The sequence below is a fragment of the Microcebus murinus genome, chromosome 10, assembly GCF_040939455.1.
Source record: "Microcebus murinus isolate Inina chromosome 10, M.murinus_Inina_mat1.0, whole genome shotgun sequence".
Classification (NCBI taxonomy): Eukaryota; Metazoa; Chordata; class Mammalia; order Primates; family Cheirogaleidae; genus Microcebus; species Microcebus murinus.
The window spans coordinates 50014108-50041429 of record NC_134113.1 but is presented as its reverse complement, the minus strand read 5'-3'; the positions used below and the strand labels follow the sequence as shown (position 1 = coordinate 50041429).

Genomic DNA, 27322 nt, shown 5'->3' with positions numbered 1-27322 from the left:
AACAACTATGATATTCAAAGCAGGAAAAATAGCAGCAGCCACATCTGTTTCCCAGTTAAGAATTAAGATAATTATGAGCAAGAGATGCTAACAAAGACCATAAATAATTCATTCCTAAACTCTGCTTAGAAATCTTTCTTCGTGCCACCCTAGGTAGTATCTCCTACATCTGTACTCCTAGAGTTCCCCGAGTGAGAGCATGTTTCACACTTTTTATAACCACTGGTTTATATGTATTTTGCTGCTTCTTGACTGGGAGTTCCTTGAGAAATGACTATAGGACGGACGAGTACTTCTTATCAAAAATGCTTGGAACCAGAAGTGCTTTGAATTTCAGATTTTGGAACGTTTCCATATACATAATGAGATATTATGGGGAAGGGACCCAAGTTTAGACATAAAATTCATTCATGTTTCAAATATACCTTACATAGCCCAAGTTAATTTTATATGACTTTTTAAATAATTTTGTGCATGCAACAAAGAAGATATAGCACCTCTTATATTTTCCTGGATAGAACTGGAACCCATACTACTAAGTGAATTATCCCAAGAATGGAAAAATAAGCACCATATGTACTCACCAGCAAATTGGTTTCACTGATCAACACCTAAGTGGACATATAGAAATAACATTTGTGGGGCGTTGGGCAGGTGAGGGGAGAGGAGGTGATGGGTATATACACACATAATGAGTGCAATGTGCACCATCTGGGGGATGGACATGCTTGAAGCTCAGACTGGGCGGGGGAAGGAAGGAAGGAAAAAAGCTAAGTTTGGGGGAAATATCATCCCAAAGTGCTTCCCACCAAAAGCACAGAAATTATGTCTCTAGGGAGTAAACAAAACAGGGAGGTAGAAGCTAACACAAACATCACATTACATGAATATGATAGCACTTGTTTTTTCTGTATCTGTTCTTTTAGTTCAGATACAAATCCGTGAAAATGGTTGTTGGTAGCCCCTGTGAAGAGCATAAAGCATTCACATGGGATTTAGATTCTTATATCCTTATCCTTTGTAATAATCAAAAAGGGTGGGAAAAGGGATTTGGAAGAGATCTATGAATATTCCTCCCTTTCCCATTTAGTACTTTCAAATACAGCCATAATTTTGTCTTTTCCCCAATATGAAAACCCAGGTGTTATAGCAGCCTCATCTTTGCTCAATTATGGAAAGAAATAGGAACCATTTTCTTCAATATAGAGACACCTATCACTAAGAGTCAGGGAAGAGCTCAGCCACACAGTTGGCAAACAATACAGTTTCTGACAGGCGTTTGTGAGTTAAAGCAGATACAAGTAGATAAGAGGTACATTTACGAGAACAAAATTGCATGTTGTACTGTTCAAACTGCGGCATATAATCACACTATGACTTATGAACAAACGTTCTTCTCCACTATGCATTTTTCACACTAATCTTTCCTTAACTAGAGCAAAATCAAAAGAAAACACCCCTTATTGGGCGGGTGACACATAATATGTAAATACTGTCTTTTATTTAATCCAAAACCTTGCCAAAGAGTTCTGTATTTTATCTCCTAGGGCTAAAAATAATACAAAAAATCACAAAATGTCTTTAATACTTGCTAAATTCCTTTTTTGTGGGGAAAAAAAGAAAAGTATGAGCAAAAAGGAAGATTTCTTTGCTTCCCACGTAATTTCCATATTCAACTTTTTGTATCAGGCTTTTCTTTTTTAAAACCATGAATACCGTTGTCAAGATAATCTAGCTAAATAGAAATGGATAAAATAGAAAAAAATATTTTTAAAGTAGCATTTAGATTTTTTTGTCAGTTACTTTATGCCTTCTGTGTGTGAAAAACTACTCTTAATATGTAACAGTCAAAAACCATCTCTTAAGTGTCTTATGTAATTATTAATAATTTCACAGAAATAATGACTATAAGTGTGAGCTTTAGTTTGGTCTCCATTTCAGAATATTATCTACTTGTCAGTGTCTAAGTTATTGTTTTTATAACATTTAAACTATGCTTTAGATTACCCACTGGGGCTATGTTATCACATATGCTAGAAATAAACCCATTTGTAGAAAAGAGAGTGGTAATATACAGAACTGAGCAATAAATAATGTTTCAAGGAAAAATGTATTAATATGCTTCAGGAAAAATCTAGCATGAATTCCTCTCCTTTGAAGCAGTAATCGTGATTAAGAGTAACTAACAATAACAATCACAGAGCCTTCAAATTACTAACTGTATGGCCCACCTTATAATAAATGTGTGAACTTGGTAACTGGGAGGGAACAGTCCTCCATGGGCTTCCTTTGAAGACACGCCGATACAAAATATGTGTAAACATAGTAAATAGAAATTGTTTTAAGAGAGATGGTCCCTAAATACTTCTGATGCAAGAGTCTATTTCCTTTCAAATTGTAATTCTTAAAACCCCTGTAGAAAATTTTGTAGAACATGGGGTTCCCCAGAATTTTATGTTCTTATTTAATACCACTACCTAAAGAAGAATTAAAGACAATTGTTTAGAATTTTTTACATTGATGTATCCTTTATTCTTCTAGAGGCAATCTAGTGTAATGATTAAAACCTAGGGCTCTAAGGTCAGAGACCTATGCCTGATCTTATAGATCCTACCTTATAGGGTTGTCATGATTAAATGAGGAAATATATAAAATGTAAAGTCAGCCTGGAGCAAAATATATCCTCAATAAATATTTGCTATAATTATTAAATTGTATATTATTCAAACAATCTATTAATATATGGGGACCTTATAAACAGGAAATGTGGAGGCTAAACAGCACCATAAAAATAGGCCACACTTGACTCATGGAGTCAAGGTGTGAATAAACATCTAAAAAATCAAATTCATTTTCACAACATTATTGAAAATTTCACTTTTGTTTACATTCTAAAATTTGGGTTCAAAATGTCACATATCTCTAGCAACATTTAATGGCAGTGCCAAAACATGAAGGATAACATAGAATGTTATTTTCCCCAAATACTTAGTTACTATGATTTTTGTAGTTTTTGCATTAAAAAAAATCAACCACCAGAATTAAAGTTAAGAATAAACAGGATTTTTTTTTAATTTCAAAAGGAAGGTATATACGGTGGAATTTACCAGCACAAGGTGCCATCAATTACAGTATTCCCCCCTTATCTGTGGGGGTATGTTCCAAGACCCCTGGTGGATGCCTGATATCATGGATAGTACCAAACCCTATATATACTATGCATGAATTTCTTTTTCCTTCTTCTCCATTTCACAGAAAGAAGATTTGTTCTTACTGTAGATCTTAGCAACATCAAAATACACTTTTTTTTTCGTTCAAGTTGAGAACTTTCACTTTTTCACTTATAGGAAGCACTACAGCTTCTCTTTGGCATATCTGAGTTGCCAGCATCACTACTGTTGCACTTTGGGGCCATTATTAAGTAAAATAAGGGTTACTTGAACATAAGCACTGGGGTACCCTGACAGTTGATCTGATAACTGAGACAGTTACTAAGTGACTAAGAGGCACATAGTGTAGACAACGTGGTTATGCCAGACAAAGGCAAGGTTCCTGTCCAGGAGGGCACAAGATTTCATCACACTACTCAGAACAGCGCACAATTTAAAACTTATATATTGTTTATTTCTGGAATTTTCCATTTACTATATTTGGACTCTGGTTGACCCGAGGGTAAGTGAAACCATGGAAAACAAAATGCAAAACCATAGATAAGGGGGGAATGACTGTACATTTCTGAGTGTTGGTGTACATAACTTTTCACATATCTGGACGAGTCACTGTGCTTGCAGAGTGCCCACAGCCAGGTGAAAGCACCCTTGTTTCTGTCTCTCGATTCCTATCTTTCTGCTTAAACTTGTTCAAATGCACATAAATAATGATGACTCCACAAAAAACAAAGTTCTATAAGATGTGGATTGTTTTTAATTGCAATTCTTGAGTGGAAAGCTAAAGGAAACTATGTAAAGAAGAAACTCCAACCAGTCAGATATAATTTCTAAAGAGGCTTCTTTCTCTATCACGTCTTCAGAGCAAAATCATACCATGGCCCATATACTAGGCAATTAAGTATTTACAGGAGACGGTTTCATACATCAGATTTTACTGATGAAAATTACAACTTATTTTTGCTGAGGCAAAAACCTACTTAACTCTGATCAATTCTTAATATAGTGCATCACTATATTAGCAAAACTTCTCTTTTATAAGCGTGAATATGCAACAATATGTAAGCATAAATTAATTCATAAAATAATTAGGATAATGGTTTTAATGGAGCATAGTAGCCATTAAAATGCCTCTCTAGATAGAATTCTATGTATATAAGGAAAATTACATCCAACTCAAGTCCTTTAGTGAATGAGGCAAGGAAGAAATAAATATATGAAACAATTCCCTACCAGAATAAAATGATCCTAACATTTCCTTTTTTCCAGAAGGCTCTTGCAGATTTTCCCCAATCAGGATAGGGCTTGTCCTGAAGCATCATATCAGTGACCTGAAACAATAAAAGAAATTTACTTAACACTTTTAGAACTCTTAAATTCAGGTTTAATATAAACCTACAATTTACATTACATTGAGAACATAATATGTACATACTTTAACATTATAATATATGCAGAGACAAAAATTAGGATATATTTCATGCAATTAAAAACTTTAATGGTTTATTTGGCTTTATGCTGAATGAGCACATTTAAAGTCATTCAACATGTTAAATATTGAGACTGCTTTTTAAAATATCAATTAAGATTACCTTATATAAGTAGGTACCTTTGAATATTAAGATTTTAGCAAATGATTTCCTTCTCTTGTCAGATTGCCCTGGCTAGGACAATACATACACAGCAAATAAAATATATAAACATTTACAGCAAATAAAATACCACATTCTTTTAAGTTTATCTCAATCAAAAATTCCAAAATCCAAATATTTCCTGATGTGTCTAGATGTTTAGCTATATCATTAGTTAACATATTATCTTCTCTTTTTCTCTTCCTTTTTGCTTTCCACTATATATATAGTGTAGTACTTATATCCAGTTTTATGGCATATTTATTCCAATTACCTAGCTTTCTCTCACCTACAATTCTATGCCTCCTTCCAAAAATGTTCTTACTTTTTTATCCACATGCACATCTTCGGAGGCCTAAATAAAGTCATGTTACTATTGCAGTAACTTCACTTTTCTTTCCAACTTGTAGAGAACTTGTGGCTCTTTGTCCATCCTTCTCATGTCATGTGTCACTTTCCACCTTCTATTTTACTTACCTGTGTGCACCTTTTCTCTCTCAACTAAGCTTTAAAATTCTTGAAGATGAAGATTTACCTTAATATCCCTTCTCATGACCATGAATCTTTTACATAATAGACCAAAATATTTGTTCAAAGAAGAAATGGCAAAATTAATTAGGATATAAATGCTTGTTTTTAAAGACCCATTAACAAAGTAAATTGCTCATTAGCTATATCGCATTTAGTGGTTTCAGCTAATGTCCAAAGCTTTATAGACAGGTAATAACAAAGGCATTTACAAAATCTGGTAAAGGTAGGGAATTAATTTCCTTCTCTTCCTAAACAAAGAAAAATGTATTTGTGTAGGTGTGTACATACACGCATAAACACACACACACACACACACACACACACACTTTTTTCCTTTTCCAGAAAATTTACCTTCTCTTAAAGGGAAAAAACTCTATTCCATGAATTATGATTTTAATTAATAATGTTCAAGTCTAAATAAATTATATAGACTCAAAATTAGGAAAACTTCTATGGGCTGTGGTTTATAACATTAAATAAGAAACAGTTTTCATTGCCCATTAAAATGTATTTTTCTCTTGCCCTTAAAGCAAGAGAAGTTGCACTTAGGTGTAACTTCCAACAATGACCTTGAAGTGGGTGAGATTTAATCTTTTACAATGCAAGATTCCTCCCTCAGTGGGGAGTCCTTCTGTCTCAGTGACCCTTTCAATAGTACTGGACTTTCTGTGGAAGGCACATTAATTCTCAAGCAAGTCTATCTTGTGGTGCCACACAGGACACATACAAGAAATGGTCTTCGGAGACATTCACTGGCATGCCAATGCTTCTCATGCTCCTTTAAGTTATGCAATTGGAATGGTGGCTAAGGATCTCAGTCTCCAGGAAAGATATGATCTTAATTCTTGTTTATATCTTGTTTATATTCTTTTTCAATGTCATTTTCTAGGAACAGAGTTCCCAAGATTCTCTTGGTTGAGGAGAACCAAAGTTACTTAATTTCCCTTCATTGATTAACACTGCAGATTAATGTCAGCTCTAAGTTAGGGCCTATGATAATTTTATGTGTCGTGGCTTCACTGTTCAATCTAAAATGATTCAAAAATCATAAATCATTTAAATACAAACCTTAAGTTAATTTCTTTAAACTGTCAATCACTTTACAAATGTGAATGCAAATAAGACTAAGAATTCAAAAAGGAAAAGCACTTGTTTTGCTTATTTTTAAAAGGAAACTAGTGCATTGATGATTTTCTTATCTATTTGTTTTCTTTTTGATCCTTTAAAATTACAGGATTTTATTTCCTCACTCAGACTAATGCCCATGGATTGTATTTTCCATCAAAAATGATTCATGATACTTATCGAAATGAGCAAAGGGAACACAATAGAATAAAAATTAACCATGAATCAAGCGAATTACATTGTGAATAAAGGTGAAAGTAGATAAATTTAAATCCCATATATTCTTGGGCTTAAAAAGAGTTTTATATCATAACTTCCCTGGAGGAAAGAATTGTACTTTTTCTAAATACAACAATTTCAGCCACTATTCCTTCATAACCTTCTTGAATAACAATTCTTGTGTCAAATATTTTAGCAAAACCTCAAGGTTATGTAAATAAATATTTCATGTTTCACCAGATTTTTAAAAGATTTAATTAATTCTCTTCAGCAATATTTATCCTGTTGCAGAAAGGGTCTGCATGGCAATAAATATTTCCAAGGAACAGAATGATTACTGGGTGGGTTTTATTCAATTTTCATTGTTTTCTCCAGGGCACTTTCTGGGAAATACTTATTATATTTTCTAGAAGGAGGCAATCTGCTGCTGTATGACCAATTATTACAGCAGCATGTTTTTTAAAAATGACATTCAAGGATAAAGGATTTTCTCAGGAAAATGGCAAGATGAGGCAAAAAACATTCTTTCTGATGCCAGGCAGCTGATCTCTGTCACCTCCAGCTCCAACTCTTTATTTTAAGTCCTATCATCAGATCAATGTCAGGTCACTTGCAGCTAAATTGGCAGAAGCAGGGACTGTCATTAAAGGGATGCATTCAATAAAGAAAAATCCAATTACCTTCTGCATTAGAGAAAAATTCATTCCTGGTGTTGGTCAAGGACAATCTTTGTGGAAAAAGATGCAGGAAAGAGAGAGACAGAAGACTATGCAAAAAGATTGCCGTGTAGCATAAATACAATCTAAACCTGTTGCTGCTTCTCGCACAGAAAGACATTAAAATTTGAAACTGCAGGTCTTTCTTTCTAAGGTGTGAAAAATTTGCTTAACTCTTTGAGTCTCACAGTTCTTTCCTTCCCCTTTCCTCTCTTCTAGGTCTCTGCACAAAACTCAGACTCTCATTATGTCACTTATCACATCACGCCTTATTGGATAGTCTTTCTCAGTAGAATACAAACTATTCCAGGGAATAGGTGTTGTGCAATCTGAGCAAGAACATACATTTTGAGGTTTAGAAGTGAGTAAATTATTGTAAAAGTCATTTATCTCTACAGGAATCTAAGTGAAATCTTTGCTCCTCTGAGTTGAGCCTATATGATGCTGTAGTAACAATGACAGTATGAACATAGCAGTGATGACAGTCATACTTTACATTTGCCATAGAGCTTCATGGAATGCAAAGCTCTTAGATAAGCTTTTATTATCACTTGTCACAGTAACTTTATAAAATAAGTCATTATTTTCCACCTTTCACCAATAGAGAAAGAGAAGTCGACTAGGTTAAACAACAGAGCAAGGTCACATACCTGATGTACTCTTACGTTCATCAGTTCTGGAACCAGCCTTCCTGGGTCCTAATCCTAGTTTTGTCTCTTACTAGCTTTTGATTTAGGTCAAGGTAATTAACCTCTCTGTGCCTCAGTTTCTTATGAATCATCTATGAGAACACAATGCATATTGACAGGTATTATAGTAATTACTAATGTGTCATTGCTCATATCTGGGTCTTCTATTTAACCATTTTGCTTTATATCAGTAATGCATCACATAACTGGACTTAAAAGGCTTGATAGTCTCATCTCTTCTGTAAAGACAAGACTGTCATCTACTAAACTATTAGAAAATGATAGAGATATAATGTACTGTTAACACACAGTACAGCTCTAAAATTGCTGATAAAAACTAAAAGGAAGGGAGGTCACTGAAAGCTGCAATAATCTAAGAAAGCTTTATAGAAGATATGTGTTACATAACTGAACACTGAATTGCATCTTGTGTCATTCTCTAATTTTGCTAATCTTACCTTCTTAGCCTGATTCTAAGCTATTCACATGCAGATACTGTATATACTATATCTACAGTTGTTTTTGATGTAGTCTTATGCTAAGTATATGACATTAATGTAAAATATTGATTGATTAGGGATATAAGGCCAAAATATAATAACAATAGCTATGACAGCTTTAGGGCAGAGGCCAAGATGGCAGGCTAGAAGCACCCTACACACACTGCTCTCACAGAAAAGATTGAGAGTGGAGAGTGGATATTCACCTTTGGATCAATCATCTAGAAGAGAGCATTGGGAATAAACAGAGAAGCAATGGGAGGCACTCAAAGTGAAAGAGAGGGAAGTGAGGTGACCCACTTGGCAGGATCAGAGGTACTTGGGGAAGGTGCCCATAGGTGGGGAAGGAACACAGGAGAAATCCCTGAAGCTCCACATTTCCCTCACAGACATTGCAATTGAGCTGCGGGAGAGCCCTTCCACCACAATAGGCCTCTGGTCTGATTCAGGGAGCTTACTAGAGACTTTAGAGTGTCACTGCTCCAGAGAGAAGGCACAGTGGGGTCCTGCTGTCTTTCCAGCCCTGGGTGCTGCAACTCTTGCCAATTTAAGGTTCCAGCCCCAGAGTGTTGAATCTACCTGGAGGTCATATCCCCTGCTGCCACCTTATCATCACCTCTGCTGGGCTGAGGAGGGAACAGGGAGGCCAGGTGTTGTGTGTCTCCACTGCAACTGTGGGACCTGGGCAGAGTAGGCACCATGGCCTCAGCACCACTGCTACAACCTGGTGTGCTCTGCCCTACCACAACTGGTGTGGGACCTGGGTGGAGCATGAAACTGTGGCTCATGGCATCTGGGTAGCACTACCAGTGACAGACCTGGGTGGGCAAATGCCCACACCGCCATGTGCCAACCACCCACCATGCACCTGCTGACTGTCATATGACTGCTGCCCACCAGCAGTGGCAACCATAGGGGAATGTGGAGATGCAGGAGTGTAGCAGTGTTAAAGGCTCATGGTGCATCTGCACCTCTCCTGCCTGGTCAATCTTTCAAAGTAGGACCCAAGTTCACCATCCTGGGACCCATCCCTATCTTTACCAAACAACAGAGTTCCCAGCAGAGAAGAACAGGTGTATCACAAAGCTATCTGTTTTGAGCTGAGAAAAGAGGTACCAGATGAGAAGGAACCAGCGTAAGAATTTTGATAACAGGAAAAAACAGGAAACAACATTGACATTCTCAACAGATTGCACTATCTCTCTAGTAATGGACTCCAACCAAAAGGAAATTGTTGAAATGTCAGATATGGAATTCAGATTATGGATCACAAGTAAGATCAATGGGATCGATGACACACTTGCAAACCAACACAAAGAAACCAAAAAATTAACTCAGAACATGAATGAAAAATTCACTGAAGAGATAGATAATATAAGAAAAAATATAGCAGAATTTCTGGAAATGAAAGAGTGATTTAGGGAGTTTAAAAACACAATTAGACAAAGCAGAAGAAAGAACTTCAGAGCTTGAAGAAAAAGCTTTCAAATTAACCCAGTCAGTCAAAAAAGAAGAAAAAAGAATCAAGAAGAATAAACAATCTCTCTGAGAAATAAGGGACTATGTGAAGTGAACAAATATAAGAATCATAGAAATCCCTAAGGGAGAAGAAGAAAAAGCAAAAACCATAGAAAACCTATTTGAGGTAATAATAGAAGAAAACTTCCATGATATTGCTAGAGATTTAAACATCCAGATACAAGAAGGTCATAGAACACCTGGAAGAGTCAAGGCAAATAGGGCATTGCAAAGCACATAGTCTTCAGTTTGGCCAAAGTTAAAGTGAAGACACTATCCCACAAGCTGAGAGATGAAAGAGTCAAGTTATTTACAAAGGAAAATATATAAGACTAATGGCAGACTTCTCAGCAGAAACCTGACAAGCCAGAAGAGTTTGGGGTCCCATTTTAAGTCTTCTTAAACAGAACAACTGCCAGCCAATAACTTTGTAACCTGACAACAAAAGTTTCATAAATGAAAAAGGAATACAGTCTTTCCTAGAGAAGTAAACACTAAAGGAATCTGTTGCCACTAGACCCGCCCTCTGAGAAATGCTTAAAAGGGCTGTATACATGAAGCAAAACAATTGATACGCACCAGTGGAAAAATACCTAAAGTTAAAACTCACAGCTCTTTTAAAACAGTAAAAAAGGAGAAAACAAAGCAACTAGATAACAATTAACATGATGACCAGAAGAGTATCTCACATATAAATACTAATATTGAATGTAAATGAGAATGCTTTCAATTTTTCCTTATTCAGTATGATGTTGGCTTTGGGTTTGTCATATATGGCTTTTATCATTTTTAGGTAAGTCCCATCTATGCCTATTTTGTTAAGTGTTCTTATCGTAAAAGGGTGAAGAATTTTGTTTAATGCTTTTTCTACATATATTGAGAGGATCATATGGTCTTTGTTTTTGCTTTTATTTATGTGGTGAATTACATTTATAGATTTGTGTATGTTGAACCATCCCTCCATCTCTGGGATGAACCCACTTGGTCATGATGGATTTTTTTTTTTTTTTTTTGATAAGCACCTGAATTTGCTTTGCTAGGATTTTGTTTAGAATTTTAAAATCTATACTCATAAGTGATGTTGGTCTGTAGTTTTCTTGGTTGTTGTTGTTGTAAGCTTTCCTGGTTTTGGTATCAGGGTGATGTTAGCTTCATAAAACAACATTCCTTCTCAATGTTGTGAAACAATTTCTGCAGGATAGGCACCAGGTCTTCTTTGTACATCTGATAAAATGTGAGTGTGAACCCATCTGGTCTGGGACTTTTCTTTTTAGGAAGGTTTTTATTGCTGCTTCAATTTCAGTAATTGATATTGGTCTGTTCAGGAATTCTATTTCTTCCTGATGGAGCCTAGGGAGCCTGTGTGTTTCTAAAAATGTGTCCATTTCCTTCACATTTTCAAGTTTATGTGAATAGAGGTTTTTATAGTATTGATAGATGATATTTTGTATTTCCATAGTATTATCTGTAATTTCTCCTTTCATTCCTGATTGAGCTTATTAAAGTTCTTTCTTTTCTGTTTCTGGTTAATCTAGTAAGAAGCATGGAAATTTTGTTTATTTTTTTCAAAGAATCAAGTTTTTGTTTTATTAATCTTCCTTATAGTTTCTTTTTTTTGTTATTGATTTCACTTAGTTCTGCTATGATCTTTGTTATTTCTTTTCTTTTGGTGGGCTCAATGATCTTTCTCATTATTTCTGTGAGAGTTTGTCCACACTTTCAATTCTTGAATTTTGTTCTATCATAAATTCTTTAGGATGGAGCATGAGAACAAAGTAGTTCACAACCAAATTATTTATTTTCTTTATATTAATACTTAGCCAATAATTAGTCTGAGTCTAAAATTACTGGCTCACATTTTTTTTTCTTAAGAAATTGAAGGCATTGCTTTACTGTCTTAACACTGTTGATACCAAGAAAAATCTGAGAAAACTGAACCTGCAATGATTGTTTTTCCATCTTTCCAGGTAAATTAGTTTTATTGCTTGTATGGATGCCCAAAGTATTCTAGCTATATTTTGAGTGTAATAATTTTGCTAGGTTTATTGATTGCTATCTGTCATTTTTCTAGGCATGGTTTGCCCTGTCAATCTAAAGATTCAAGTTTTCCTTTATTCTATTAAGTCTTTTTGGAACCTTATCCTTATTTATTACTTGGCCATTATTTTAAGGGACAAAAATTATGCACATGTGGGTTTTCTCTATCTTGTATGTTTACACTTCTTTTCAAATTTCAATTTTGCTCAATTATTTAGAACCCACACTCAGGATTTTGAGGTATGTTAAGGTTTGAGAAAATTCCAATTTGACCTTTATTTTTCTAATTTTCTCTCTCTCCCACATTTCTTCCCTGAGTTTACCATCTCTTATTTTATCTTTTTTATCTCATACCATTCTCTGAATTCTTGTACCATACTTTCAAACCTTATTTTATAAAAACAATAACTTCATGAATATTTTTTAATTTACTAGGATATTTTTGATCACCATTTTCCTCTGATTTATGGTAACATTTTTCTGGTAGAAGGTTAACTGCTATTGGATTTTCTTATTATATTCTTCTGGTTCTTATATTGGTTCCTTTGGGATTGATCTGAATGATGAGAGTTTTTCCTGGATGTATCCTCTGCAAGAAGCTTACATTAATGGAGAGAAGGACCTACTCTCAGGCAGCACACCCCATCCCCACTGCTCCAGACCTTTTAATGTGTGCCACTATTTGGTGAACTGCCCTTTGCCAACTTAGCCTATCTTCAGTAACTAGCATTTCTCCTCTTTGCATTATTTTGAAACTTAATTGATTGCCCTTGCATTTGGCAATCTCCCAGTATAAAATTGTGCTTTAGAATTAGAGACATGACTTAGTCTAACTTAAGATAAAGTTAGCATCTTTGTTTCTTGTTTTCTGCATTCTTTTGGCTGATTGCCAAAATCTCCATATTGTAAAACAAAAATTCTGTATTGCTTTTTAAGGTGATCACTAAGAGGTTTATTTACAAAGACACGTATTTTTGGCAATTTGGGGTTACACCACCAAAAATAATTACTACACCTGTGACAGACTTGTTTCCTATTTTTAACAGTAGCATCATATGATCTAAGTAACATTCAAAGCCAATTTTTAATTAACAATGTTTTTGATTAATGCTTTTCCAAAATACAATTTTGTTCAAAATAAAATAATTTAGGATAATATGAGATTTTGTAAGAATCTGAACATAAGACAGTTTCAGCTTGAGAGATAATTGTGAAGAAAGTCTTTGTTTTATATTCAGCAATATGGGGTAATCTTAAACAGTTAGTTCAGTTAGTTTATCTGACTACCTCAATTTATGACATAAATGAAACATGAAAAGTATTTAGCAAATGGAATGCTGAGTATTCTGTAATAGCACTTAGTAGGTAGTTTTCATCTCTTCTCTTAAAGATAATAGTAATAATGCTGGCCCAATTTGGCAGTGTCTCCCATCTCATGAATACTGCAGTAACACATACCACCAGTAACATGATTTTCATAGATTTCTGTAATTATCTTTTAAATGCTTGGATAAAGGTCCCAGTATAATTTTTATCATGGACAATATACTTTTTAATTTCTTATCCACCTAAGAAACTTAACTGAGACAATTAAGGGAATTGAGACAATTAAGTGTTTTTCCATCACAGAAATATCCTTTTCCTATTTTGGTTAATGTCACTTTTATTCATATTTAATTGAGGCTGTGGTCATATACAGACACATATCAACCACAGAAAAAGTCTTTGGATGGAATTACAAGTAAGTATTTGGCAATACTAAGCATGCATAGGCAATCAATGCCAAGCTTTCAATATCAAGGGAATTTATATTTTGACATGTGCTTTCATACTCCCTGAATGGTGGTTTATTCAGAGACAGGATTAGAAGTTACTGAATTTCCTTTAATTTGTAAAAGCAGACAATGTTGGAGGACTTTTGCTGCTCAAGGAATATAGTTCAGGCTATACTGATTTACCATTAGCCAAGTCAACATCAAAATGAGAGCATCTTCACATGCTCAGGCCAAGAGGAAATGATGCTTATCATTAGGAATAACATGAGCACGATGATGAGTTATGAGTCATTGGTCATAAATCAGGAAATGTCAGAACTTAACTGCAGAGGAGGAGAGGTGGGCCGCAGGGCTCCAGTATTTCTTCAAATTATTCATTTTATTCTCTGCTTCTAAGCATATTGATATGAAGTCCTTCTTTACACTGTAGTCATATATTTCAAAATTCCTCCCAACATCATTGTAACTGTAGCATGAAGACTGAATCCATTTTGTTTCTTATACTGACTACTTACAACTTTTAAGCCTCATCCCTCCTTCTTCCCCTCTGCCCCACACTTAGGAAAGCCAAGAAGAAAACTCTGTTGCTCCTTCCTTTTGGCACCAGCAAGAAGTTCAAACCATGTATGGGAACTCTCACCCTGGCTTCACTCCATAAACACTCAGTTTCCTTTTGTGGCTCTCTCAAGCCATTTTAAGACCTATTTGGGAGCCACCATGCTCTTTTCTCCCCAGAAAGCCTCACTATGTAAGAGACATCATCAGTCTCAACATCTGAATGAACTTTGGGTGTGGGTCCATCCAATCTGTACGAAGTGGTATAAACAACAACAAACTCAACATTATCATGACAAGTGGAAAGTTTCTTATGGTCTTTTTTATCATTCTATTTGAAATCCTAACTTTTCTTAGGGAATCAGGCTATACAAGCATCCTTACGTGCTGGCCCTGCTTTGTGGGTAACTTTGCATCTACTGTAGCATAGCATTATTTTCTTATGCACCCTCTTAGATCACGCTAAGATAGAAATGAAGTCTAAATAGCATTTCTTTGACCCTAGGGAAATATCGTACTGTACAGGTCAATGCATGTAGTTTTTTCCTCCCTTTTGCTGCCCTTCCTACCCCCATCACACACATCACACCCATATACAGATACACATATATGACCACTCTTACACAACAGTAATTCCAGCTGAGATCAAGACTGACCAAGGTCTAACCAGAAAGGATTATTTGTACTCATTGAGGAACATTAGCTGAGTATACAATTAAGTAAATGAAAACCATGAATCAAAGTCTCCTAAATCATCTAGCAAAGCCTTGAATAAATTGCTATAAAAAGTATCTGGAAATCACTGACAAACATTTACTGGTGAACATTAAACCTAGAATGTATTCTACAGCTTTTTAGAAGCACAACCAGGATTTCACAATGCATGAATATTAATGCACCTGCTTATTATCTCCAATGATAGACTATACTACTTTTGTGATGTATGCACCTTATTGCTGGATCCCTACTGATTTACAATGAGTCATGAACTGTTTTACTATTAAGTAAGGAAATTGGGCATGTCTCAGAATATAGAAGCATTTACAAAAAGACACCTGAATCACCTGAATACAGAAATATATACAATCAAAATATACCTTCCCAGGCAAGGTCTGAAGAGGTTCAAAAACTATGTTAACAAATACAAAATAAACACAATGTGGCCCAGTAAAATGTGCTTTCTTACACATTGAATTATATTTTAGAATGAATGGAAACAATGAGAACAACTAATGGTTTTGCTGAGCAATAAGCCAGAAAAAAAATATTTACCCCATCTTCTGACATGCTACTCTTTATGGGTGGCTAAATTATCAAACAACATTAGCCCAATATTACATGGTTGATTATTTTTGTTTATTGCTTGAAAGAATGAGTAACTTTCACTCTGTTTTGTTAACATAGATAACTGTTTGTTACTAGAGAAATTGATTATATAAAATATACCATAATATGATGGCTTTGTAACTGTATATATGAATGCAGGGTTAATAGGAGGAAAAATAAAGGATGTTTTCAGAAATATGATCATAAGAACCATTATTCACTAATGAGCCCTTGAAACACAAAAAGAGGAAACATCTTCTCAAAGGGAAAATCAATCTCATTTTAAGGATCTCCAGCACTACAGTTTTCTAAATGAAATGCCTACTATATGCTAGCCTTAATGACACAGCCAAGCAAGTTGGCTTAGTCTCCCAAGCCCAGAACCAGTAGGTAGCTTGCCGTACTGCTTGCATAATGTCATGTACCAAAATGGTTTGGCCAACTCTACAGGGCCGGAGGCCCTTTAAAGAAATCCGAAGCTGTAGAGCAGTGTGGGGAAAAGTTCAACTGACTCGATGCTTTTAATGTTAGTAAATGGCAAGTCCAAGAAAAGACTAATAAATCAACCATCTTACATAACCACAACCATTTTCAGAATTTGAGAGACTATAAATAAAGGCAACTATCAAGTAACAAGCCTTATGAGTTTAAGCAAGCACTGTTTTTAGGTTCTATTGTTGCCTGAAAACTGTTATAAAACTATGGAGTGTTTGAGTGACATTCATAATAGCAAGCTTAGCAATTCAAAAGCAATAACCTAAATGTGTATCTTTGTGAAAAGAAATCCTACTTAGAATTCAGTGTCTAAAAATAAAGCCAAATATTTTCATTTCAAATAAAAACAAAATACTGGCTTTAGGGCATATTTTTAAAATTACTCTTAGTAAAAGTGCTTTAATTAAACCTGTTCCTTTTCTATGGTTTTGTTAATATATCAGTTGTAGCCACATATCCAGGATGTTTTCAATTTTTTTGAGATTTATCTACACTGAAGCATATAGTTATATCTTCGATCTCTGCTGCATCTCTATTGATAATTTATTTTTCATTTTTCACATGGTTTATTTATACCTTTTTCTTTCAATCTTAATTAATCTTATAAATATTGGTCAATTATTTTAGTCTTTCAAAAAGCAATTTTTGGATATTTTAATCTTCTCTAGAGTAGATTTTTATTATATTATATTTATATATATTTTGATTATATTATACTTATTTTATTATATTATAGTAGTATTTTTATTATATTAATTTTTGCTCATATCTTTATTTTCTTTCTATTATGTTTTTTGACTGATCCTCCTGTTTGTTTGGTTTTTTCCTAAGTTCTTAATGCCAAATGCTTACCTCATTGAATTTCAGTATTTTCTCTCTTTTACTATAAGGACTATGATAGTAGATTTGTCAATTATCAAATTCTGTCAATTTATTCTTCATAAATTTTGAAAGTATGTTATAGGGCATATATAAGTTTAAATTTGTATACCTTCATTATGTGGTAGCCCTCTTTAATCTTAAAAATATGCTTTGTGTTTCTCCAAAAATCTACTTTTCTAGGTATCAATATAACTACATCAACTTTATTTTACACAGCATTTTCCTAGTATATATTTTCCAGTCTTTTACTTTCAAATTTTCTGTAGTTTCAGGCATGACTCTGAGAAAAGCATGTGCTAGGCAGAATTCTGAGTATGACCTCCAATGATTATTGGGTGGGCCTCATTTAATCAATCACATGAGCCTTTAAAAGCAGCAGAAGTCAGATGTTTTACACATAAGAGGGATTCAATACAAGGGATGTTCTTTGCTGATATAGAAGAAACCATTTACAAGGAACTGACTGCAAGGGCTAACAGTCAGCAAGGAAAGAGGGACCTCAGCTCTACAAGCAAAAAGAACTGAATTCAGCCAACACCGTGGAGCCTACTCAGACGTCCGACCTACCAAAGTGTGAGCTAAAAAAATGCATCTTGTTTTACGTCATCAAGTTTGTGGTAACTTAGAATACACAATACATAGATTAAAAATGTTTTAAGCTAATCTGACAATCTTTGTTCTTTAACAGAAAAGTTACATTAACTGTGTTTGCTAACAGTTTATTTTTACCACTTCCTTTTTATCCTCTATAGCTAAAAATTTTCTTTTTTCCTTAAATTTTGTCTTCCTTCGGGTTGATTGAGTTTTTATATTTTTGTATTTCATTTCTTTTTTCTCCTCTGTTGGTTTGGATGTTATATATTTTTTATTTCTATTCATTCAGAAGTTGCCCTCGGAATTCTGTGTACTTAATTTAACAAAATCTAGTTAATCAATATCACCATTGTACTCCCCCCAATTCAAAAAACTTACAGCGATTGAACTCAACCTCTTCCCAACTTATATGCAAGTTTTTGCAGAATTTCAGTTTCATCTGGTTTCCATTAACATTTGCTTATATTTTTAAAAATAAGTCATTATGGTACCTGTTTAATATAGTAAGTTATATTTAAAAACAGATTAAATATATTTTATTCACAAATCCCTTCTTGCATCTCAGATTGTCTTTTGTAGATTATTTTTCTTTTATCTTAATCATAATGTTGCCTTGAAAAGTTTCTTTAGTGAGGGTGTAAGGAAACTTTAGAGACAGAGTTTGCTTCTATTTTTCTGAAAGTGTCTACTTGGCTTTTGTCTCACAAAAGAGTGTTTATGGGGTATATTATTCTAAGATACATTTCTTTTAGCATATGGAAGATGTTATTCTCCTGGTCTCCTCTGTTGCTAGTTACAAATCAACTGTTTGGAATTTGTTGTGATTCCCAAATCTAAGGATTCATTCATTTCAACAATTAAGAAAAATTCTAAGCTTTTTTTCCCCCCTTCAAATATTTTTTCTTCCCCATTTTCTCTATTTTTCACCGTTTGGAACTTTGATTAAATATACACTAGAACTTCTTACTTCCTGTCTCTTACCTTCTTTTAGATATTTTCCATTTCTCTTTGTATCATTCTGTAAAAATATATTTCAGATGTATTTTATGCTTCACTAATTCTTTGTCCAATATGCTCTTTAATTCAACACCTGAAATTTTCATTTTAATCATTTGATTTTTATTCCTAAAAGTTCTTTGAGTCAATTTCAAATGAGTCAGTCTTTTAGTCCTTATTAGTATTTTAAAGTATTTTAATATATTATTTTATGTCCTATATATTAATAACCAAAATCTTTGTGGGTCTGAATATGCTGGTTGTATTCACTGCTGTTTCTCATGATATCTGTTTCCTTGTGTATTTCATAACTTTTGATTACACAGTCATGTTTATCAGCACTTTATTTGTGTAGGTATTAATTTATTTAAGGACTGATTTTTTTAATGTGTTCCTCCAGGGATAATTTATGGTTGGCTCTGTGAGGGGCCTAAGCAAACAATATGGGGTCACTTTAAAATAAATTCTTAACATGGAGTTCTTTAAACCTGTACGTAGTGAGACTTTGGGCTATCTACCCACTTGAGGAACAGCTTGTGCTTATAAATTTTCAGGGGAGATGCCACTGTTTCCTCTCTCTAGTACCTATGACAAGACAACTAAGTTTCCAAGGTGACTTCCTATTTAGGGCAATTTTTTTCAGTCAACATTTTCACTGAAAGTGCAGCATTTCAGGATTCCTGGCCTTATGTTGCCCATTTCTGATTTGACAACATACTTTGTCTAGGCCCTCAGGTTTTGTTGTCTTTCCCTCACGTGAGTGTAAAAACAAGAGCTCTAAGTCACTAACGGTTGGCAGATGACTGTTCTACTCCTTACCTATCTGAGTTTGAGTCACACTTTACTTTTGGTCTCCAGAGATATCATTTACATTCCTTAAAAAGACCATGACTTTTAAAAGATTTCTGGTTTTATTACCTTCTTGTTTGATTTTTAAAAAATTATATACCCAGGGTGTTTAGTGTTGGGAGGTTGTTGCTGTTGCTTTTTCCTAGTTGTCTAGGCCACCATATTCCCGGGAACAGTTCAATTTTTCCACACTCTTCCTCTCATCCTCATTGTAGCATTGTATAGAATGAGGTGTTTTAATGAGGAATTTCAGTTTTTAGCATAAATCCTAGAAAGACATAATTAATGTCTAGAAAGAATTAATTCTAGAGTGAAGAAAGATATTTAATAATTTTCAAAGGGGCACAGTCAAATAAATCCCACAGATTCTCTGTTTTGTTTTGAAGTCTGGTTACACTTGAGCAATGCCTCCCCTCCCTATACATACCTCACTTCTACCTTTATTGCTCTGAAGCAGGGAAGGCTAATCAAGTTTTCACTTTGTACCTTTGGGCACCTACCACATGTTTATTGAAAACCAATTAACATGTTTTTTCTTCATGATCGAGGCTTTATTATGGTTTTATAGAACAGGAACATGCAACCACGAAGCTTGGAGAGGCTTGATAGCTACCCCAAGGCCACAGCGGGCAGATTAAATGTGGCCATGCCACACTCCAATGTCCCAGGTCTTAGCCAATGTACTATTAAATATATGTGTCTACTTCATTAATGTTAACAATTTTTAATGAAATAACAATTTATTTGCAAAGTAACCATCTATTTTGTATTTTCAGAAATGTCTTGTGAAAACATATTTTATTCACTCAATACATTCAACCAGTACTGGGCCCACACTATATCCACAGCAATTTTCAAAGCACTCTTGGAACATTAGTTCATTTGTACTCCTAACCATTTGGTGTCACACAAGTGTGACAATCTTCATCTCATAAATACTGAAGCAGACCCAGACAAGTTTCATGATTTGCACAGAGCGATTTAGCACTGCAGCCAAACTAAACCATTGTATTCTTGATGCTTTTTCCTCACTTACACTTGCATTTGGAAAGTGGCAGTTCCCTTATGCAAAGACTGAAAACAGTGGGCATCCAGTAGGTTCTGAAGGACAGTGCAGTCAAAGCAGGAGGCAGGCTGCTAAGCCTAGGGTGCAGAGGACCTTAGGTGCTGTGAGTGGCCCACTGGCTCTGCTGCTGAAGACCCCACTGATGGAGTAGGCATGAGGGTCACAAGCGACGACCATGCTGCACCCTTTATCCCAAAATCATTTCCCACATTCCACGTATACTCCTCTAAGATGAGTATATGTGACTAGAGGAAAGTTCCTAAAAATGAATATAATGTCTGCAATGAATATGAAAAATTATGAAGAAACGTTTTGGCATCATAATTTTATGTAAATCCTACCCTTATATATTAATCTCAATGCTTAAAGCTGACTCTGATCATAAATACATCAATAAAATTTGCAACTCATTTGTTCATGGGATTTGGAAAATGTTTATATAAATCTTCTAAATGTATTTATCAAATATTTTCTTTTTCAAGGTTTTTTTTTACCACCACACATTGATGTATTCCTTTACTTAGAGGGAAAACAAAATAATTCCCTAATTCAACTCAATTTAAAGCAATGTTCAATTTACTAAACACTCACAGATTACTAACTCTGTGGCCCTCCACAAAGCAATGCGATAGCTCATTGATTTGCCACAGATTGTTCATCCTCACAATGGGAATGGTAAGCCCTGAGATCCCGATGAGGTTGCTGTGGGCCTGGATGAGAGGCTATTTTAAGTGATCCAATATGTAAGGTTATTATTGTTCAAGGTGAGCACACAGAGTCTCTGCCCTAGAGGAGTTTAGAGTCAGGCATAGAATGTGCTCAAATCATTTGAGTAAGACAAAACAAAATGTCACTGAAGCCATTGCAACTCTATCATCTCTTATCCAAAACTTACTGGGGCTAGATACATTTTAAGATTTAGAATTCTTCATATTCTAGAATAGAAATACAGTACATATATGTATATACATACATATAGTACACATACAGTTTATGAGGTAAAACCTCTACAGTGAACCCATTCATGTTTCCGTAACAAATCCCATGACTCTTCACATTTAGGATAAAAAAAGAACACGAAGAGCCTCATGTCAGTTCAGATCTGGTGTTGCAAACACTGGATAAGGGCAGGGCAGGTTATATGAAGTCTTTTTCTTATTTTCTATGGTTTGCTTTCAAAGCTTTCAAGACTTCAAAATTGTGAATACGGAGTTGAAAATCTCAGGAGTGTTTAACCAATACAATTATTTACCTTCTCTTTCCTACTTCACTTATCTAGATATAAATAAAGTTAAGTGGGCTCTCTTCCTGTAGTACTTAGAAGTCTGCAAGGAGCATGGGAATCAGCTGAGCAACGTCCGGTCACGCAGGTGCCAAGCCTCACCCAGAGCACTCAGTCCCATTCATCTGAAGTAGAAACCAGGACTCTGTATTTTTTCCAAAGTCCTACAAATGATTTGCTATACATCTTTCAGTGAGAATTACAGTTTGAAGAGACAATATGTAACCGGCTCCATAAGCAAGAAAAAAATGTTTAAAAGTGTTTTTAGTTCCCTTTTGTTTCAAATGAGTTTTCAGTGTTCACATTGTCGCTAGAGCTAGCTGTTCTAAGTGGCTTTGAATTGGCGATACCGTGGACAGTGAGTTTTATCTCAACACCAGTAACTTAGCAACTGCAGTTTGTTAGCAGACTCAGTAAGATTTGCTGATCAAAACGTTGTAACTTTCTGCTGTACTGATGCATTCCTTTTTTTTGAAACAGTGGAATCTCCTTGCAGCCACAAGATAACTATTATATAAGCCTTATACCACTTGTTTGTCCAGAGAACCCAAGATAAGCAACACCCCACCACAGATCATGCCCAAGGACCTGCTAAGCAGCCTATTTCCTGCATACCACATGCAAGAATGACCAATGTTAACCCCTAGTTCATTATGCTACTAAAATGCCCACTCTCGGAGGGATTTATCCACCATTTTTTGGTCATGGGATGCATGTACTAGCATGATTTTTCACTGTACTTGCATGCCCTGCACTCCACTCCAAACATGTAATGATACTTATTTCCCCCATGTTTTATTATTCATTTCGTCCCCAGAAAAAAACGGATTTGAGGCAGTCCCTACCTCCCATCTCCCAGTTGACACATCTCCTGCAATAAATCCTTTCTTCTTTGACAATCGTCATTGTCTCAGTAATTGACTTTCCGTGCAGCTAGCAACAGTGAACCTCCCTTATGGGTTAGTTAGCAAATATACTAAAATATATTTTTGCTTTGTATCTATGTGACTTAATAGCATAAGAAATTCAACAAACAAGAATATTTCATGTAAAATTAACCACTCTCCAAATCCTAGGTTGTTTTCTCCAAAACCTTAGCATTTTGGATGCTACTCAAAAGTATTAGGCTATTGTGAAAATGGATTGTTCATTCTGTTAAATTCTTTATTTTGAGTGGCCATTTTTATTATTACTTTCCCTAGACAGACACTTCCACATGCTGAACCCACACTGTGTGCACAGCTCATGTGGACCAACAGTCTACTGCTGGCCTTGTGTGTCATTTCTGCTCACTTAATTGAGCAATTTAATCAGATTTTGCCATAGGCTTGTAAACTTTCTGTCAAAAAACCATGTTTGGTTGCTAGTCAAGTCAAAACAGGTAACTCAAGAATTTCATGCAATTTTCAGCCATCTCATCTGGCATATGATTTCCAAGAATTTAGAATAAATGATTTTTATTTATAAACTAAATATAATTTTTCTAAAATAACTGCTATATCCCCTCATAATGATGCAGGCAAGTTGGTTTTGACAGGGCTTCTAAGTTCTCTCCTTAAATATTGGAGGATAGCAATATATTACTGATTTACTTTGTCTAATTAATGTTTCTGAACTTTTTTTCTTTCCCATTTACACAGAATATCGTTAAGTATTGCAGGTTACTGAGATTTTTGTTTTGTTCTGGAGAAGTTGTAAGGCAATATTTTATTTTTTTCTTTCAGGTGTAGCATGCTGTCATCTTCTTTCATACACTAAGAGCAAATTAATAAAATCCATCCTCATGATAACATGAGCCTTATGTACATACCTTTATTTCTCAGAGTATACTATGATATAAAAGCAAATCTAACATTCATTTAGTGTCTCTAGTTTATCGAAGCCATTCTCACATATCTTTATATATTTTTTCACTGTGATAGCTATTCCTTTCACACGAGCAGAGAAATACCATCTTCTGCAATAACACTTGATTGAAAGAAAGATTCCTAGAAAACATATTATATATTTTTCAAATAACTGTTAAGAGTGCAAAATAAGTCTATTCCTAATTACGGCAATGATATGGACATGGGAGTCATTCATTCATTTATTCGATGAACATTTATTAAGAATTAAATATACAGTCAGAAGAAATAGACCTAGTGTTTGATAGTCAAGTAACGTGCCTATAGTTAACAATAATCTATTGTACATTTCACAATAGCTAGAACAGAATAATTTGAATGTTCCTAGCATAAATAAAAAATGAATATTATAGGTGATGGATATCTGATATCCCAATTATCCTGATTTATTCTTTACCCATTATATGAATATGTCGAATTATCACATGTGCCCCCAAAATATGTACATCTATGATGTATCAGTTTAAGAAAAAAGAATTTGCTATGTGCTAAAGCACTTTTCTAGATTATTAGGCTACATCAATGAAAACAAACAAAAATTACAGAGTTTACACTCTAGTAGGAGAAACAAAACAATCAATAAACATAAGAAATGAGTTATATAATATGTTACAAGGCAATAAGTGACATGGAAAAAAGAAAAAAATTGATCCTGGTAAGACAGGAGAGCTAGGGCAGGTGGTCACAGAGAAGGGGGATGGTTACAATTATACTCGGGGTGGTAACGGTAAGGTTCATTGAGAAGATGACATTTGTGCAAAATGGACCACAGGTGTGAAATGCTATGTACAAACCACAGAGCAGCAGGAGCAAAGAAGCTTGTTACTAAAGTCTGTTGGTCCCCTCTATTTATCCACTGACCTCTGAAGAAGACAAGGGTCAGGAAGCAACTGGTGCCTGATGAGGAGCTCCTTGGCCATGCGGGCCACATGAATGGCACAGGTAGGGCTAACTTGCTCTACACACTATGATAATCTGCCAATACTTTCAGATTCTGTCTCTTTAGCAAGTTATATGGCCCTTGAATAGTTGAGCAATAAGATGTAGCAAGACTGAAACCAGTACCAGAAAAATAACAAGGAAAAATAAGTAAATTCAGATATGGCAATGTAGATGGCTCACTTTGGCCAGTTAATTAAATGTGAATTTAAAGCCTGTATTTGTGCCTTCCTGCCTCATTAAGGAGCCCCCAACTATTTTACAGTATCTTATAGCCCCCTTTTAAATATGTCCTAGAAGAGGCTCTATGTATATCTTTTCCTTACAAAGACCATCTTGGATTCTCTCAATTCATTCTTCAGAGCCACCTGAAAGAGGATTTAATTTAACCAACTTCCTCTGGAAATAGAAAGTTAGCTTTATTGATTCTTCCTTAGAGGTAATGGATAGATAGATCAATGATAAATAAATTATTGGTGAGAGCTCCATATGAATGAGTCAGGATATTATTACTGAGAGTCTCTCTGCTCAATATTTGTACACTGTACCCCTTACATGAAGCAGCCATCGAAAGAAACAAATATTGATGTTCAAATGGGGTGATTTCAGCAGATGATTGATCCTCAAACATTAGGACATTGTGCTTTGCCTGATAAGTGCTTGATTCTTTGTTTGATTTAATTCTATTTAGGAGTCAAGACTCAACACAAATGCGACATACCCAGTTGTCTCCATTACACTGGTCCCTCCAGGTTAGAGATATTATCTTATTCAATCTAAATTACCCCACACTTTCCTTACCACATAGTATTAATGCAAAAAGATTACTGAGTGCCAACAATCAAAAATATATTGCTGTTACCCTCTAGGGACTTTCCAATAATTGATAAATCATTAAATTGACAAATGAATATCAGGCTGACAGCATTACTTCTAAAGGGCATAATATGAAGAATCACACATACTCAGAACTACTCTTGCAGGGTATAATATAAAATATACTTTTTAAATATAGAAAAATGAGAATTTTGCTTTGACAAATATATAAATCAAAGGCACAGATGAAAATATTAAACATCATAATGACTTTGATTTTTTTTCCCATTTACATTTGTCCATCTGGATTAGACTGATACAGAGGAAATAAATATGCAAATATAAGTTTGGATACAATTAAAAAGAACATACACATTAAATAGTTTTAAGAAGCTTCCCTAGTGAGAGCCCATCTGTGCAAGAAACTAATATGTACTAGGAAACTTGTCTGCCTTGAGAATTAAACAAGGATGCCTAAGTATAAAAGTACTTCTGGTTTAGTAGATTATTTTATACATACTCCTAGGTTCTCCCACTGCTCAAATCACTCCCGAGGGGTAAGTTAGGCCTGCTTAAAGAAAGAGTAACTGCGTTAGTCCACCAGGGAACCACTACCAAGTAGTACTCTCATGAATTGAAATTTTAATGTGCTTCCAAAGCGCCAAGTACACATGCACAGATTAACGATGCTTTGGGAGAGTGAAGATGAAACTCATTTTGCTTTTCTAGTGTCATTACTATCTAACTTTTTTCTTTTTACAATTTCATAACTTTTGTTCCATTTTGTTTTCTCCCACAGAATCATCATAAAGTGAAGAATGCTAAACTAGCCCTTCTATCAGGCAGAGCAAAATTAGTCTTCCAGGATATACAATGTGGCAACTCAAAATTACGTGAAACTGAGCAGAGCTGAATATTACTAGAGTTTTCAAACATATGCTCTATCCCAAAATAGGCTATTGTGAGAGGAAATCATTCTCATTTTCACCTACCCCTTTCCATAGGAAAACTGGTTAAGTGTGACACAACATATGGAGATGTTTGGCAGTAATTCTCACACGCGTGCCTCCCTCTGTGTGTCTTCCCATGTGCATTTAACAGCTCAGAGAGAATTTGCAAAGTTGGGTATCAATTCAACAAACAAGTTGTATTAATAGAAGAAAGGATACTGTTCTCACTAGATGAACCTTACTCAGTTTGCCAACCCTTGGTCTGCAGAGGAAAAAATGTTCTGAGCACTTTCATTGAGGCATAAGGTTCCCTGGCAAGGCAAGTCAGCAGGGGTTCCTTGACTCAGCTGTCAGTGTTGGGACTGGAAGGGCTTCCCATGATACCTTTAAGAGCAGATGTCAAAATCCTAACTATACTTCATTATTAGGACTCCCAAAGGGCCTTTACACAAAAGCAGAGGTTTAGGCAGAGGTTCTAGCCAAATAGCCTGCTGATAATTCTGCATTCCACCTGCTGAAATGCCATTAGGATTGCTATTGGTTATATGTTACTTTCTGTCTCAGACTGCCAAAGAACATTCTGATGACCTGTTTTAAAAATGCTGCTTTGTGTTAGAACCCATGGAAGGTGGCAGTGAAAAAAGGCACTAATAGTAACACTCTACGTATTCTTTTAGGTAGGTCTGACAATGAGCAGGAGAATCATACAAACTGCTTTATCTCAAACATTAACTGGATTATTTTTGTCGTGCATCAT

The 27322-nt window shown here is 35.0% G+C and overlaps 1 protein-coding gene across 3 annotated transcripts in view; it reads right to left on the bottom strand.

Annotated features, from left to right (window-relative positions):
- The window catches only part of TMEM117 (transmembrane protein 117), a 464361-nt gene that overhangs the window by 145885 nt on the left and 291154 nt on the right, over positions 1–27322 (bottom strand). For all 3 annotated transcript variants that reach the window (XM_012746795.2, XM_012746727.2, XM_012747174.2), the window contains one exon: positions 4401–4498. In XM_012746795.2, the coding sequence (XP_012602249.1) occupies positions 4401–4498 (98 nt within the window). The remainder of the gene's footprint in view (positions 1–4400; positions 4499–27322) is intronic.